At 40.1% G+C, this 15,728-nt stretch overlaps 1 protein-coding gene across 1 annotated transcript; it reads left to right on the top strand.

The window, feature by feature from the left end:
- Positions 1-10,775: 10,775 nt before the first annotated feature.
- Positions 10,776-15,442, top strand: LOC141638510 (uncharacterized). Its single transcript, XM_074447924.1, has 8 exons — positions 10,776-11,173; positions 11,217-12,066; positions 12,311-12,502; positions 12,633-13,316; positions 13,410-13,543; positions 13,777-14,118; positions 14,381-14,461; positions 14,596-15,442. Exons 1-8 carry the CDS (start codon positions 10,776-10,778, stop codon positions 15,440-15,442), a joined length of 3,528 nt encoding a protein of 1,175 aa, XP_074304025.1.
- Positions 15,443-15,728: the final 286 nt, after the last annotated feature.

The following is a 15,728-nucleotide window of genomic DNA, read 5'->3' as shown; positions in this document are numbered from 1 at the left end:
TAATCACTACCAATCACAAAATACAACAAAACCCCCAAATCCCAATACTAGGGTTTAACCAACTTTAAAGAAATACTATAAAAATGGTACGTAGATCTTACCCTCGACGCAAGGATCACAAAGGTATAAAGAAAGGTGAAATCCGACCTTCCAAACTCCGGGATTTGCCAACAATGCGATTGAAGCGAAGAACGTAGTTTGATTTATGTTTTTGACAGTAATTAGGTTTTAAAAGTGTTTAAAGAAAAGTGACGGAAGTTATTATATACTTAATCGCATTATTAACAAAACTCGAGAAATCATCCCCCGTAAACCGGCTACTCGATCGAGTAGCTGAGGTACTCGATCGAGTGCCCCCTTACTCGATCGAGTATCTACGTTACTCGATCGAGTACCCAACAGGTCAGAAACTCTTTTAAACTGCAACTTACCCTTACTCGACAGAGTAAGGCCTACTCGATAGAGTACCCAGAGACTCATAAAACCGTAGTATTACAGTGTTAATCCACCGAGTTATATTAATAAGGGATGAATCGGTTCACCGTGCCCGAGTTGATATGAATTTGGATCTCGGAATCATTTATGTAGTTGGGTGGAGGTCACTATATAAATGCAATACTTGTAGTTAAATTTACGAGTATTATTAAAACGATAGATGATAATTAATTCATTCATTTCCTATTTTGTAGTCAAATTTGTTTTATCAAACGCAATGGCAACTCCAATCACGTCCGCATCCACTAGTTCCACTACGCTTACCAATGTATCATGGCTCCGATCCTTCATGGATCGATGTAAGTTAGAAAAGAATGGGTCTAATTTCGCCGATTGGGACGCGCAACTTCGCTTGGCCGCGCAAGGTGACGACAAGTTTCGTTACCTTATCGAGGCATCTCCCTCCGAACCTAATACTAGGTCCACCCCCGCCGCTAGGAAAACCTATGAGGGTGTTGATCTTTGCTATGGAGGCCGAACTCCAACGAAGTGCTATAAAGATTAGCACCGCTCATGAGATCTACATGAAGCTTGTGAACATGTTTTCACGAGCTCCTAGGGTCATTCAATATGAGGCGGCTTCCGCATTCTTTGATCTTAACATCAAAGAGGGCCAAAAGGTGAGCCCTCATGTGCTCAAGTTGATGGAGCATGTTGAGACCTTGAAAATGCATAAGGTGGAAATTCCCAATGAACTCGAAATTGATCGAATTCTTCATTCCCTCAACAAAATCAAAGCATATGTTCAATTCCGGGTGAATTTTAATATGCAAGATAAGAAAGTTTCCCTTGATGAGTTGCACAAAATGCTTGTGCAAGCCGAAAGGGACATGGGGCTAAGTGTTAGCACCACCAAAGATGTGCTCAATGTCAATGATAAGAGCAAGGGAACCTTTAAGAAGAGCGGGAAAAAGGGAAAGAAGCGAACTCCCAACAGGAACATAGCTAAGACTTATGAAGCAAGCTCCTCCAAGCCCAAGTACAGTGCCCCCACCGGGGACAAGTGCCACTATTGTTGTGGTGTTGGGCATTGGAAGAGAAACTGTTCCAAATATCTTGGCGACATCAAAGATGGAAAGGTTATTCCAGTAGGTATATAACTATCTCTATCTTTTATGTTTCAATCTCAATTAGTATGTGATACAAGTTGTGATGATTACCCTTTTTATTGTAAATAGGGCCTCCTACCAAGGACAAAGGCAAGGAGAAGCAAGCCTAGAGGATCATGTGGGAAGCTAGAGTAGCCGACCGTGGTGATGGATCATTGAAAGCTTAGCTTTAATTTGCTTTGTCTTTAATTTTATGATGTATTTCAAGTTTTTAGAACTATTTTGATTTTCTTGTGTGACTTGGAAATTGGTTTGTATCCTTTAAACACGGGTTGTATTTTGGATATTGGTGATTTGATTTTCAACCCAAATCACTTGTTTTATTATGTTATTTGTTCTAAAATCATCATCATAAATTACTTGCGTAGAGAAACATTAGATAAACAACTCAAATTGATCAAATAGACGATTATGATGATGGGATCATTATACATCCATAAGCTATGAATTTGATTCTCCTTATGTCATCATTACTAAAAGTAACAACTTACTTATGTAAAGATCAACTGAAAAGTTGTAATGAGCTATTGAACTCATTAAGTAGGGTATTTACGATACCATACGGACACATTATTCTAAACGAATGTTCAACCATGAGATACTTAGAATAGAGAGTCTATTAAACAGATGACATGGATAAGACTCGTATATTATCAAGCTGCCATGTTAGGATGGCCTTTTGAAAGCTAATACATAGTCTAAGTAAAACTCCTAATACTTCGTTAAATATATATGTTTGTGACTCACAAAGCTATCTCTCATGAATATTGATATATTTCTGAGAGATAGAGTGGGAGTAGATTGAATCGTCACAAATATCTCTTATAGTTGAAATGTTACTTTGTGAAAGTAATAGAATTATAGAGTGGGAGTTGGTATTGAACTATTATCTATGAAGATATTATGAGAGCATAGTTCAGTGGGTGTTTATCGCACATGTCTTACTGTTCAAAATATTACTTTGTGAAAGTGATAGTATCATGACCTTGTTACACACGAGCCGAAGCATTACAATCCGAAAATTGTTGCTCATGAGTAGATTTACTTTAAAGTGAGGGTCTCTTTAAAGGTAAATAGAGCTTTAGAGTACACAAATGCATAAGATTTACATGAAGATGTTGATCAAGATAAGTTGTGTTAGGAATTGCCGCATTTCATTTTAATGAAGAATGGCAAATAGAATAAATAGAATTCGCCTTTCTAAAATGGGAATTTAGAGAAGGAAGTGTTTGAAACACAAAATCTTAGATGAAGATCTAAGTATCCTAACATGTTATGCGTAGCTTTCTTTAGTGATCCCAGAGTGGTCTTAAGCAAGCATTAAAGGATTATACTTTTCGTTCATGTGACAATAGTGAATTGTTTCATTCACATGATTGAAGAATCATGATATACATGAAGTTAAGTGGGAGCTAGAATTGTTTTTCCATGTCTTATATGTTGATAACGTATTACTTATTGATTATAATGTACCAATGCTCTCTTCTGGCAAGAGTGATTGGGAGACTTGGAAAGGGATGCAAAGTATTCTAGATTTTGAATCTATGTGAGAGAATATTGGCATAGAGTTGAGACTCTTATGAGGATAAGATATTTCACATCTGTTGTACAACAACAAAGTCAAATAGTCTATTCATGTTGATGGAAGTAGAATTACTATGATGGAGTCATAATCATTCTATGAACCTATTAAGTTGTTGATCACATGAAATCGAATTCTAATGTTTCCGCCATTAGAATGATCATGTATGCCAACAGACGCACGTGCCATGATGTGACTTATGCTGAGAGCATAACAAGTCAATAAAAGGGATAATTCCCATAATATGTCTTGTGAAAGCCTTAAAGAACATCCTTGAGATTCTTGAGAAGAATTAAGGATTCGTTCACATGTTTGGATGACAAACTAAGTTGGGTGTTGAAGTGTTGCACAAACTTTAGTTTCCAAACTCAAAAGGGATTTGTCGAAATCCTAGGGTGACTTATTGACTAAGGAGTGAGAAACTAAGAAAAGTGTTTTAGTTTCGCGCATTGCAAATTCTACAAAAGGATTCTAAGTAAATAGTGATTAAATCGTCAATGTATGGATTAAGGGTGAATCCCTCTACAAATGACTTTATCACAAGTTATGCAATAACAATGGGAGCATCTTTCAAGTTAAAGTGTCCAAGTATAGCAAGAAGACTAGACAAATACTTAGAAATGAATTCAAGTTATTAGAGATAACATTGAATTGAAGGAGATAGCAATTGATAAAGTTGGAATCTATGGATATCGGGTATATCTACTTTCCAAGCTTTTATTGCTTATTAACTAGTGTTAATAATACACTAATGATTATAGAATATGAAGTAGTAATAGTGTATTGACTGTTCATATGTGATAATCACATTTATCGTTTGAGTTTTATTAAACTCACCCGCTACCTTGTCGTATCCGAATGGGTTGTAGAGACAAATTGAACCCCATTAAAGTGAACTAGATTGACATGGTATTCACCCCTAGTTACTTATATGAGGTGACGTCTCGAAGTGAATATAATGTGATGCGATTGATGACAAGTTCAAGTGCCATAGAGTCATATGGGATGACTAGTCGATCACATAGGCAGAATGTATGGGACAATCTGTCGGGCAGTGACCGCTTATAGAGTTCTGGTAATTCATATAGCCTGGTCGTGGCAAGAGCTACTATAGTATTCTTATGAGTCAATTCTTTTGAATAGAGACTATTCGCCCAAGTTGGCACAACTTATAATTAGCTTTGATTTATAGTCTACGATTTCGTAAATGAGGTCAAACTGGGTATATTTTGGGTTATGATGGACTGTGGCTGAACGAAGGGAATAGGGCGATAGGAATTGTCCACCCCTTGTCAGGGTTGTTTGAAATCTCAAGGCCACTCGAGGAGTAGTTAACTGGAAATGCGTGGCGATGTTCGGAAGATATCTATGATAGATAATTCCGGTCAGACAGTTAATCTCCAGATCGAGTAAACCACTCAAGATATGATCAAGTGTAAGTACGACCTGCAAGATACCTTGCATTGAGTGGGATATTGTAATAGGACAAGAGAATTGGTGACGCACACTTGTCGAGGACAAGTGGGAGATTGTTGGGAAATGTGTCCTCAACAATAGTGCGATCACATGATTTAAATATCATTATTAAATCTCATGCTAAGAATACGGGAGGGATGATTCTTTATATAGTCGACTGACCGTCATTAATCGGTAATGATTGGCTAACTAGAGTTTGACATTACTGTCGTGTGACGGTGGTGGTCAGTTGATCCCTTTAGGTCACACCTATAGGATGAGGCCCAAATAGATATTTAATTAATTGTATGCGATACAGATTAATTAATTCCTTAATTATGGGAGTGCAATTTTACGTCTTATTGTAATGTGATTAAATAAGATTTAATTTAGTAATTAAGTGTTAATTTACTAAATTAGTTGAGGCATTTAATAAGTTTTGAGGTAGAGGTAATTAGTTGTTTAAAGTTACAAGAAGTTGTAATTTTAACTAACTAGTAATTATGAGACCCATTATATGTTGATATAATGGTAGTATACTACTCAAAAAGTGGAGTGTATATTATATTATTAATTGTAATATTTAAGTGTTAAATGATTAAATTAATAATTAATTATGTAAGATAGTTAAACATATGACTTATAAGCATTTGTGGGACAAATGACAAAAGGCAAAAATGGACCAAAATGGGTCCAATATTTCGGCCAAATGAAGGAAACAAAAGATGCTCTTTTGTCTTTTGTTTGTGTTGGTTATAGTGTGATTGTGACATATCACACAAGCCTTTTCATACTACTTCTTACACCTTTGCTCCCTACTCTCTACCTAGACTTTACAAAGGAGTAAAAAAACAAAAGCAAAAGATTCCTACCTTAGGTGTGGCCACCGGTTTTGGCCTTTTAAATGAGCATATTGTTGCTCATTTTGTTGGTTGAAGTTTTGCTTGTTTTTCTCTCTAGTTTTTCCCTCACATGCAATTGCTAAAAACTCTCACAAATACTAATACACTTAATCTATTACTAAAGGTAGTAATACTTGAAATATTAGTATTATTAAGGTTATATTTCTACTACATATCTAGTTAATATTAGTAGGAATTTTTGGGATTAATCTTGGGTGCAACTTATTGGAGTGTCTTCTATACTTGGAGTCTTAGGAGGATCATCCATCTCATTAAGCTCAAGAACAAGTGAAGGAAGGTGACCTTACTTGTGCCCTATATTTCGAACCAACCATCAATGTAAGGGACATTGTTTTTCTTATAAATCTTTCATTTTTTTATGCATGCACTAGATCTAAAGAATAAATAATTAACAAGTTAATTAGTTCACTATTAGAGGAGTTTAATAATAGGTATATGAACCTAACATGCATATGGAGCACTTGGAAGACACCTTCCAAACATTGAGGGAGTACAAGATGAAGCTTAATCCGTCCAAGTGTTCATTTGGAGTATCCTCGGGAAAATTATTAGGGTACATGGTAACCCAGAGAGGGATTGAGGCAAGCAAGGAACAAATCAAAGCAATCCTCCAGCTGGAATCACCGCAAAAGCCAAAAGATGTACAAAGACTAGCAGGAAAAGTGGCGGCCCTGAGCAGATTCATCTCACGAGCCTCGGATAGGTGCAAGCTATTTTATGATATATTGAGAAAGAGCCAGAAGTTCGAATGGACCGAGGAGCATGAAAAAGCATTCATAGAACCTAAATGCTACTTGAGCACGCCTCCGCTGCTGGCAAAGCCAAAGCAGAGGGAGCCACTGTTCCTATATCTGTCGGTTACAGAAGCAGCAGTAAGCGCGGTCTTGGTCAAAGAGCAAGAGGGGATACATCACCCAGTATATTATATCAGCAAGTCTCTGCTTCCTACAGAGACCGGGTACACATCCTTCGAAAAATTAGTATTAGCTTTGGTCACTACTTCCTATAAATTGCGACCGTACTTTGAATCTCACACCATCCACATAGTAACTAATTATCCATTGAAAACTATCATGAGGAAGCCTGAACTTTCTGAGAGAGTGACTAAATGGTCGGTACACTTGAGTGGATATGATTTATAATTTGAACCCAGAACGGCAATAAAATCCCAGGCCCTAGCAGATTTCATCTCGAACTTCTGTCCTACTACCCATGCGGAGGCAGAAAAAGGAATGTTGACATTAGTAGGTGACCAGGAAAGCGGTGTTTGGACCTTATACATTGACGGAGCCTCGAATGTGCGGGGAGCTGGTGTAGGTTTGGTCCTCTGGTCGCCTAAAGGCGATATGATAGTGCAAGTTGTTAGGTGTGAGTTCAAGGCAACTAATAACGAAGCCGAGTATGAGGCGCTTATATTAGGAATGCAGATGGCATTGGGACTTAAAGTAAGGAACCTGAGGGTGTTTAGTGATTCGTTGCTTGTGGTAAACAACGAGTATGTGGCGCGTGACTCAAAGATGATAGCCTACCTAAAGATAGCCACAGAGCAGAAATTGAAATTCAGATCATTCAAAATAACTCAGGTTCCAAGGGATCAGAACGTGGAGGCAGACGCTTTGGCCATGTTAGGAGCCACCTTCCAACCTGTAGAACTATCGAATATAACAATTACTCATGTATTGACCCTGACCATTCAGAAGGAGTCAAACCAGCATCCCTCAGGGGAAGCAGCACATGCACAACATGTTCAAAGACCTAGGATCCTGGTTTCATAGGAAGGTCAGCAGGGAGGTCCAGACTAGAGAACACCTTATATGAATTGGCTGAGAGATGGGACGCTCCACGAGGACAGGAAGTAAGCACAAAGTTTTAGGATAAAGGCCTCCAGATACGTCTTGATAGATAACATTCTCTTTAAAAAATCTTTAGCAGGACCTTGTCTCAGGTGTCTAAGTAAAGAGGAAGCGGATGCAGTGTTGCACGATGTGCATAGCGGGGAGTGTGGAAACCATGCTAAAGGACAGAGTATGTCTAACAAAATCTTAAGACAAGGGTATTTCTGGCCTACTATGCGGGCAGACGTTGTTGACCATGCCAGATACTGTGATTCATGTCAAAAGGCAGCTTTGGTAATCCATCAGCCATCAGAACCAATACATCCAATCATCTCCCCGTGGCCATTTATGATGTGGGGGAAAGGACATAGTAGGAAAGCTGCCTAGGGCCTGCTCGTTATGACTGATTATTTTTCAATATGGATCGAAGCTGAGGCTATGACAGAGGTAAAGGAATGACAGGTGATCTCTTTTATAAAACGCAACATCATTAGTAGATTTGGAATACCATCTGAAATCATATGCGACAACGGATCCCAGTTCATATCAGATAACACTGAAGGCTTTTGTTCACGTTGGAACATAACGCTGAGAAAGTCAGCCCCCAGATACCCACAAACCAATGGCTAAGTTGAGTCCAACAATAAAATTATTGTGGAGAATCTCAAAAAGCGGGTGGAAGAGCTAGGAGGAAAATGGGCAGACGAGCTACCATTGGTACTCTGGTCAGATAGAACGACACCAAAATTAGCAACAGGCCAGACGCCATTTAGCCTAGTATACGGGGCAGAGGCAGTGATACTCTCGGAGGTTCTAGTACCTATGCATAGATATGGCTGCCAGACAGCAGAGCAGAACCAAGTTGAAATGGCTAGTAGCCTAGATACAGTTGACGAGCTACGGGAAATCGCTTACATACGTATGGCATCGTATAAGCAATCTGTAGCCAAGAAATATAACAAGAATGTCAAAGTCAGGACCCTCGCAGTAGGGGACCTAGTACTCAGAAGGGTATTTGAAAATACCAAAAATCACAAGGCAGACAAGTTCGCCTACAATTGGGAAGGATCATATCAAGTCGAGAGCATTGTCAAGAATGGGACATACAGGTTGATGACCATGCATGGTCAAATCCTGGATAAGCCCTGGAACATTCGTCATCTGAAACGGTACTTTGTCTGACAAAGTACCAAACCTTTAGTGTACAAAGGACCTTTCAACAGTCCGTGAAGCAAAAAAAAAAAAGGTTGAGGGTTAGTATATGCTTTAGATGTTGGTATATTTTTAAAAACTGTTTGCTTTTCTTTCTTTTCTTTTCATTTTTCAAAACCAATTGAGTCGTTTTTAAACCAAGTAGTTCAGGTTGTGGCTTCCTGGATCCAGTTGTTGCCTTGGAACACCATGAGATATCACTAAGTAATTTGTACTACTTTGGAATTTATAACGCTTTTAAAAAGAAAGGCTTTGACACTGATGTTGGTTGCTTGTTAGGCAAGAGACACTTTGGGGGTCCAGCCCCTGCCATGTGAGGCTGCGAGACGTTTACTAAGTCAAGCCACATGTGGAGCATACGTTTGAGGTAGCGTGCAGGGTACGACGATACTAAGACCACCTGTACCTCATCATTAACCTCAAAAAATCCATAGCTATGACGTAGGGCCATATACATAGGTGCATGCACAGAATCACAAACGCTGGAACCACAAGGAACGAAACATTCCTTGTTAGTCAGAAAAATACAATGAAGGTACGCTCTAATTAGCTATGCTATTGATAAGGTATTTTACGTCATGGGTAAAATATGTTATCAAGCATCTGCCACCAGGGGCAAGGGTTGTGCACCTGGACCCAGGTCAGCCACCTGGATATATCAATGTGGATCAAACTCCAGAAAACAAGGGCATAAACGCAAGTATAACAAAAGAAGGGCCTAAGAGCTAGGCCTGAAATTACTTCAAAATAAGGGCACCTGCTACCTATAGCAAGTGTCGCAATAGTTTCAAAGCCTGCACACCAGCAGGCGAAAGCAAAAAAAAAAGAGTTTAAAAGTATAAATAAAAATTTGCACCACACAGGGCCAAGTCCCCAGAAAATATAATTTTAAGAGAGGTTAATCCTCTCATCATCTGCGTCCTGACCAATGCTTTGCTCCCCATGCTCCATCTGCTTCTCTGATGTAGGTACCTGAACAGCCTCAGGAGCCACAATAGTGCCACCACCAGCTTCCACTGCTAGAATCTCCTCTACAGCGTCGGTCCCAGAGATAGTTCCAGAGATGTCTATGGCAAGGAACTCAGGTTCAGGGTTGGCGACCTCAGCACTAGCAGGGAATAAGGCGCTCAGATCAATACCATTGGGGAAAGCACGAGCAAACTCCGCCTGCTCCTCCTCCAGGTTCCAGGATGTGTGCTTCGCTTTAGTGTAAGCCCAGATGCAGTCAATCCTCCCCTCAAAAGCAGTGTAGGCTCCCAAGTTTCTGGCTAGCTCAGCCATCTCTTCAGCACGGGCCTCTGCCTTTGTCAGTCCAGAGGTCAGAACACGGTTGACTTCCTGCGTCCTGACAAGTTAATCTTTGGCTGCCTCCTTTTCCTTCTTGGCCGCGTGGAGCTGCTCTCTCAGTTTGGCGCAGGTGGCCATGAGCTCCTTGTTCTTTCCTACGGAAGCCAGACATTCAACCTTGGCCATCTGCAGCATCTTGCGGAGGTATAGGGACGTCTGTAAAGCCTGTGGCACATGCTAAAGCCTCCAGTTAGAAGAATCCAAAGACAAAGGGAGAAGTAGACAGGGGCAATAGAAGGCAGACTTACGAGGAAGCAGTGTTCAGCAGCCAGGTCAGTCATCTCCTGAGGGACAGTCTCGTCAAATATCCTGGAGCAGGCTGGTGTTAAAAGCTGTTCCAGCGCAGGCCAATAGTTCGTACGTTCAGCATCCCCGAAGTTAGCATGGACACGGATCAGTTGGTCATCAGCGCGAATGGGGGAGCCAGGGGCACGTGATATTGGGGTAACTTCAATGGGCTCTGGAGCAGGTCTAAGGGCAGATCTCCTTTTGGATAAAGCATGTGAGGCTGAGGATTCAGCTGTTCTTTTCCTGGCTTGAAACATCATGATCTCAGAAGTAGAGGAACGGATATTTCCTGTGTAAGCACCAGAGCACATGACATTGATATCCAAAGTAAATGGGTGCAGAGACATGTGAAAGTCAGAAGAGAATGATTACCAGAAGACATGGTTTCTTCAACAACAGAGTTATCTAAACCAGAGAGAGGGGAAAAAAAATGAGTGTAGAGATAGAGAGAGAAACAACCTAAAAATTAGATTCCTGGATATCAAAAACCCTAAAAAGCGTAAAACCCTAAAATTGAAAAACCCTAAAAATGTCGATTAATTGTTTAGATCCACAACAATTTCCTCCTCTAAACTCTACCCCGAAGGTTGCTGATGTTCCCACTACTTCAACGGCGGTCATAGGCGGCCCTGGGAGTGGGGATATTGGGAAAACGGTTAATATCAATACGGTGGTTGGAATTGCCCCGTATGACTTGGAAGCTTTGGTCCCTGAGAATCAAACGGTGATTGAAACGGTTCCTGAGACAACATCTGATTGGGTTGTTCAAGGCCGTAGCAAGGGGAAGGAACGATTGGGTGCCATTACTGAAGAGCCAAGTGCTTTATTAAGCCTCACGGAGGAGGATGTCAAGGAGGAGCTGGAGTTTTGGAAGACTGATGTCTATGGTTTCGTTCTGGGTGCAAAACCGCCTGTAGATGTGGTGGAGTGGGTTCCTCAGACGACTATGGGCGAAATTTCCGATTGACAGAGTCTCCTTTTGCCCGAATGGTGTGTTTTTGGTGAGGTTCAAGACAGTTGCTGCAAGGGACCTAGTTCTTCAGCAGGGTCACTTTCTCTTCGATAATAAGCCGCTCATTGTTCGGCCGTGGAGTGAGGCTGTGCTGCTGGAGAAGTCTGAAGTGAAAGATGTGCCAGTTTGGGTAAGACTGCATAATCTCCCTCTGAAATTCTGGGGTAAGAGTCTGCCTAAACTTGCTGGTTTATTGGGTACCTTTGTTAGATGTAATGCTGCTACGACTGATAAGACTAGACTGGGATTTGCCAGGGTAATGATTGATGTTAAATTTGGTGGCCATATCCCTGAGTCTATCAAATTTATGGATGAGGATGGATGTCTTGTTCAGATTAAGGTTGAGTTTGAATGGAAACCTTTGCTTTGTGTGAAGTGTCAGAGGATAGGACATGAGTCTGGAAAGTGTCAGAAACCAAAGGAAAATGGAGCTCAGAAAGTGGTAACACAGCAGAAAGGGAAGCAACAGTGGAGGCCTAAACAGAAGGCTAAGCCTACTGCTGCTCCCCCTGTGGTCATTACAACCACCCCTCATGTTGTTGCTAATGCACCTGCTCCTGAGACAGTTGTTAGGACTCCTGTAGAGAAGCCTAATCAGTTTCAAGTGTCATGGGGTAGAGATGGGAAGTATCATATGGACAATACCCCTGCTAGGAATATCATTAGGCTTAGTAGGCAGGAAATCCTGGAGGCTGGAAGGAGTTCTATCAAATTTGGGCAGCACACTTTCATGGAATCTCTTTATAATGCTAGACCTAAAGTGGGAGTGGGTGCAAATAGTAGTGGATTAACTCCTCAGGGGGGTAATGTATAAATGGGGATTTTTGAATGTTAGGGGGTTGAATAGCCTATCTAAACAAAATAGTATTAAATGGTTTATGCATCATCACCAGATAGGTTTATTTGGCCTCCTTGAGACAAAGGTAAAGCCTTTGTCTCAAAATCGTGTAAGAAATAATTTGTGTAGTCAGTGGTGCATTTCTACTAATACTCATCTACACAAAGGGGGGAGAATTTGGATTTTATGGAAGCCTCATATGTTTAATGTCCAGTTCCTTGAGTATAACCCACAGTTCATTCATATGAGTATTACTGATTTGGGGTCTGGTTATTGTTTTTGGTTAACTATGGTTTATGCTTATAATGGGACTCAGGAGAGAAAGGATCTGTGGGACAAGTTGTGTATGTTTAAAAGAAGCATTCAGGATGCATGGGTCATCTGTGGTGACTTTAACACAGTGCTGGTGCCTGCTGAGAGATTGGGGGGGCAATAGTACTGTGGAGGAAATGGAATACTTCAAGGCCTGTGTTGATGAATGTGAGGTGGCTGATAGCCCTGCTAGTGGGTCATTCTTTACTTAGTGTAATAAACAGGATCCAGCTACTAGGGTTTATAGTAGACTAGATAGAGTACTGGTAAATCATCAATGGCTCTCTGATCATTCTTCTGTCTATGCTCATTTCTACTGTGAAGGCATTTTTTATCATACCCCATGTGTCCTGCAAGCATTTGATGATAAAGATAAGAAAAGAAGAAGCTTTAAATATTACAACATGTGGAGTCAAGCTAAGAATTTTAAACTTTATGTTCAGTCTAATTGGAAAGGTAATTGGTTTGGCACAAAGATGTATATTCTGACTAGACAGCTCAAGAATTTGAAGTGCCATCTTAGGAAGCTGAATAAGGAGAGTTTTGATGATATTGATAATAATTTCCATAGAGCTAAAATGAATTTGGAGTATATCCAAGATATATTAAGGGGTGAACCTCAAAACATTCAGCTTATTGAGATGGAGAGAGATGCATCTAATAGTGTTAGATTTCTGGCCAATGCTAGTCATGAATTTTTAGTGCAGAAATCTAAGGTTCCCTGGATGGAGAAAGGAGATAGCAATACCAAATATTTCCATCCAGTAATCAAATCCAGACAGGCCAGGAACAAGGTCTTGAATATCACTAATACTCAAGGGGTCTTGTGTGAGGACACTAGCAGCATTCAGGATGCTTTCTTGCAGTTCTACACCTCCCTGTTGGGTACTTCTGTTGAGACCAGGCAAGTGTGTAAGGCTGTGGTGCAGAGGGGGTAAATTTGTACTGAGGAACACCAGAATATTCTTCTTTCCCCTGTCACTGATGCTGAAATTAAACAGGTTATGTTTTCTATTCCTAGCCACAAGGCTGCTGGGCCTGATGGCTATTCTAGTGCCTTTTATAAAGATTCCTGGGACATTGTGGGGAGGGATATTTATGATGCCATTCAGGATTTTTTTCATGAAGGGAAACTGTTAAGACAAATAAACTATACTTTAGTAACCCTCATCCCTAAATGTGACTTGCCCCATAGTGTTGCCTAGTTTAGACCAATTTCATACTGTAATGTGATCTATAAATGTATCTCTAAGATGATTTGCAATAGACTTGCTGCTATACTCCCTGACATTATTAGTGAGAATCAAAGTGGTTCATTAAAGGGAGGAGTATTGTTGAAAACATTTTAATTTGCCAGGACATAGTCAGGTGTTATAATAGAAGAGCTGCTTCACCTAGATTTATGCTTAAAGTGGATTTACAGAAAGCCTATGATTCTGTAAGTTGGGCTTTTCTTGAACAGATGATGAATAGTCTGAACTTCCCTAATCATATGATCCACCTGATTATGGAGTGTGTGTCTACTGCTACTTATTCTTTGGTCTTAAATGGAGATACATTTGGGCATTTCAAAGGGGAAAAGGGGTTGAGACAAGGAGACCCCCTATCTCCTTTGTTATTTACTGTGGCCATGGAGTATTTTAGCAGAATTTTGGCCTTCACAACTGATAATATGGCATTCAAATTTTATCCAATATGTGGGAAATTGAGGTGATCACATCTTATGTTTGCTGATGATCTTCTTTTATTTAGTAAGGGTGATATTGGCTCTATTATGGTCTTATTGAGGTCCTTCAGTACTTTCTCTCAAGCATCAGGGTTGTAGATGAATGCTACTAAAACTAATGCTTATTTTCAAGGAGTCTCTAAAGAAATCAAAGCTGATGTGTTGCAAGTCACTGGATTTATTGAAGGTCAGTTACCTTTCAGATATTTGGGAATACCAATTACCTGTGGAAAATTGTTTAAACAGGATTGTCAAATACTTGTTGAAAAGATTATCACCAAGATTAGAGGATTTGGGACAAAAAAGCTCTCCTACTCTAGCAGATTGGTGCTAGTCAACTCTGTCCTTACTGCTCTATACAACTACTGGATCAACATCTTCCTTATTCCTAAAGGAGTTTTGAATAAGATTAACTCTATTTGTAGACACTATCTTTGATATGGGAGTGTTGATTATATCAGGGTACCTCCTGTGGGGTGGGATAAAGTGTGCTCTCCTAAGGATGAAGGTGGGTTGGGCATTAGGGATAGCCTGTCCTGGAATATTGCTGCAATAGGAAAACTTATATGGTGGATATATTCTTGTCCTAATAAGTTGTGGGTCAAATGGATTCACCAAGTGTATTTAAAAGGAACTGACTGGAATGACTATAATCCCACTGGAGATGTTAGATGGGGTTGGAAGGTCATTTGTAGAACTAAAACTAAACTTGCTCATGGATACATAAATCATCAGTGGACTCTGGATCATAAAGGCTACTCAATCAGCAGTGGATATGAACTTATAAGAGCAAAATTTCAGAAAGTGGTATGGCATAAGGTTCTTTGGAATAGATGGTGTATTCCCAAACACCAGTTCATTGGCTGGTTGATAGCTCGTGAACGCCTTCAATTGAAGGATAAATTGTTGGCATTAGGCATTGTGCCTGATGCAACTTGTCTATTATGTGGGGAAGCAGAGGAGAGTCATCTTCATTTGTTTCTTCAATGTAGATACAGTCAAAGGATCCTTACTGATATGGCTAAGGTCTGCCATGTCTCGTGGCCTAATTCCAATCTGATAAACTGGATTGGAGTGTGGCAGGGGTCTGCTCTACATAGGAATATTATTATGTGCATTGTATTGGCTGCCTTTTATCAGATCTGGATGCAAAGGAACAAAGTGCGAGTTGATGCTTGTCTGTTGCGGCCTGAGTACATGACAATTCAGATCAAGAAGGAGGTGAAAATGAAGTTGGCTACTAAATCTATCCAGGGTTTGAATATAAATGATGTAACTTGGTTAAATTTAGTTAGCTCGTCATTGTAAAACCTTTTATATGGGGTTTAGAATTGTTGATGTTTTAAAACTGGAATAGCTTGTAATAGCTCGTTTGTGCTTAATGAAATTCTTACATTTCATCAAAAAAAAAAACAGAGAGCGGGATGGGAAATAGCCTTCGGTCTTCAGGGATGGAGAAGAGTTTAGAAACAGAGGCATCTTCGTCCTCGGATTTTCAGGGTTCTTGAGTTCTGCGTCAAATCAAAGAGTAAGAACAGTGAGTAACAGAAGCAATCAGAAAAGTAAACATGCAAGTATACTTGCTCTTGGCCAG

Source organism: Silene latifolia, chromosome 2 (assembly GCF_048544455.1).
Source record: "Silene latifolia isolate original U9 population chromosome 2, ASM4854445v1, whole genome shotgun sequence".
In the NCBI taxonomy this organism is placed as follows: domain Eukaryota; kingdom Viridiplantae; phylum Streptophyta; class Magnoliopsida; order Caryophyllales; family Caryophyllaceae; genus Silene; species Silene latifolia.
Note: the sequence above shows the minus strand (reverse complement) of the source record. Positions and strands in the feature narration are given on the sequence as shown.

What these genes read in the sequence shown, in the direction of transcription:
- LOC141638510 (XM_074447924.1), top strand. Translation starts at nt 10,776, where the DNA reads ATGTCGATTAATTGTTTAGATCCACAACAATTTCCTCCTCTAAACTCT. An exon ending in TTTTTTCATGAAGGGAAACT is followed by an intron (nt 13,544 to 13,776) that starts GTTAAGACAAAT and finishes GGACATAGTCAG; the next exon opens with GTGTTATAATAGAAGAGCTG. An exon ending in CCAATATGTGGGAAATTGAG is followed by an intron (nt 14,119 to 14,380) that starts GTGATCACATCT and finishes TTGTTTAAACAG; the next exon opens with GATTGTCAAATACTTGTTGA.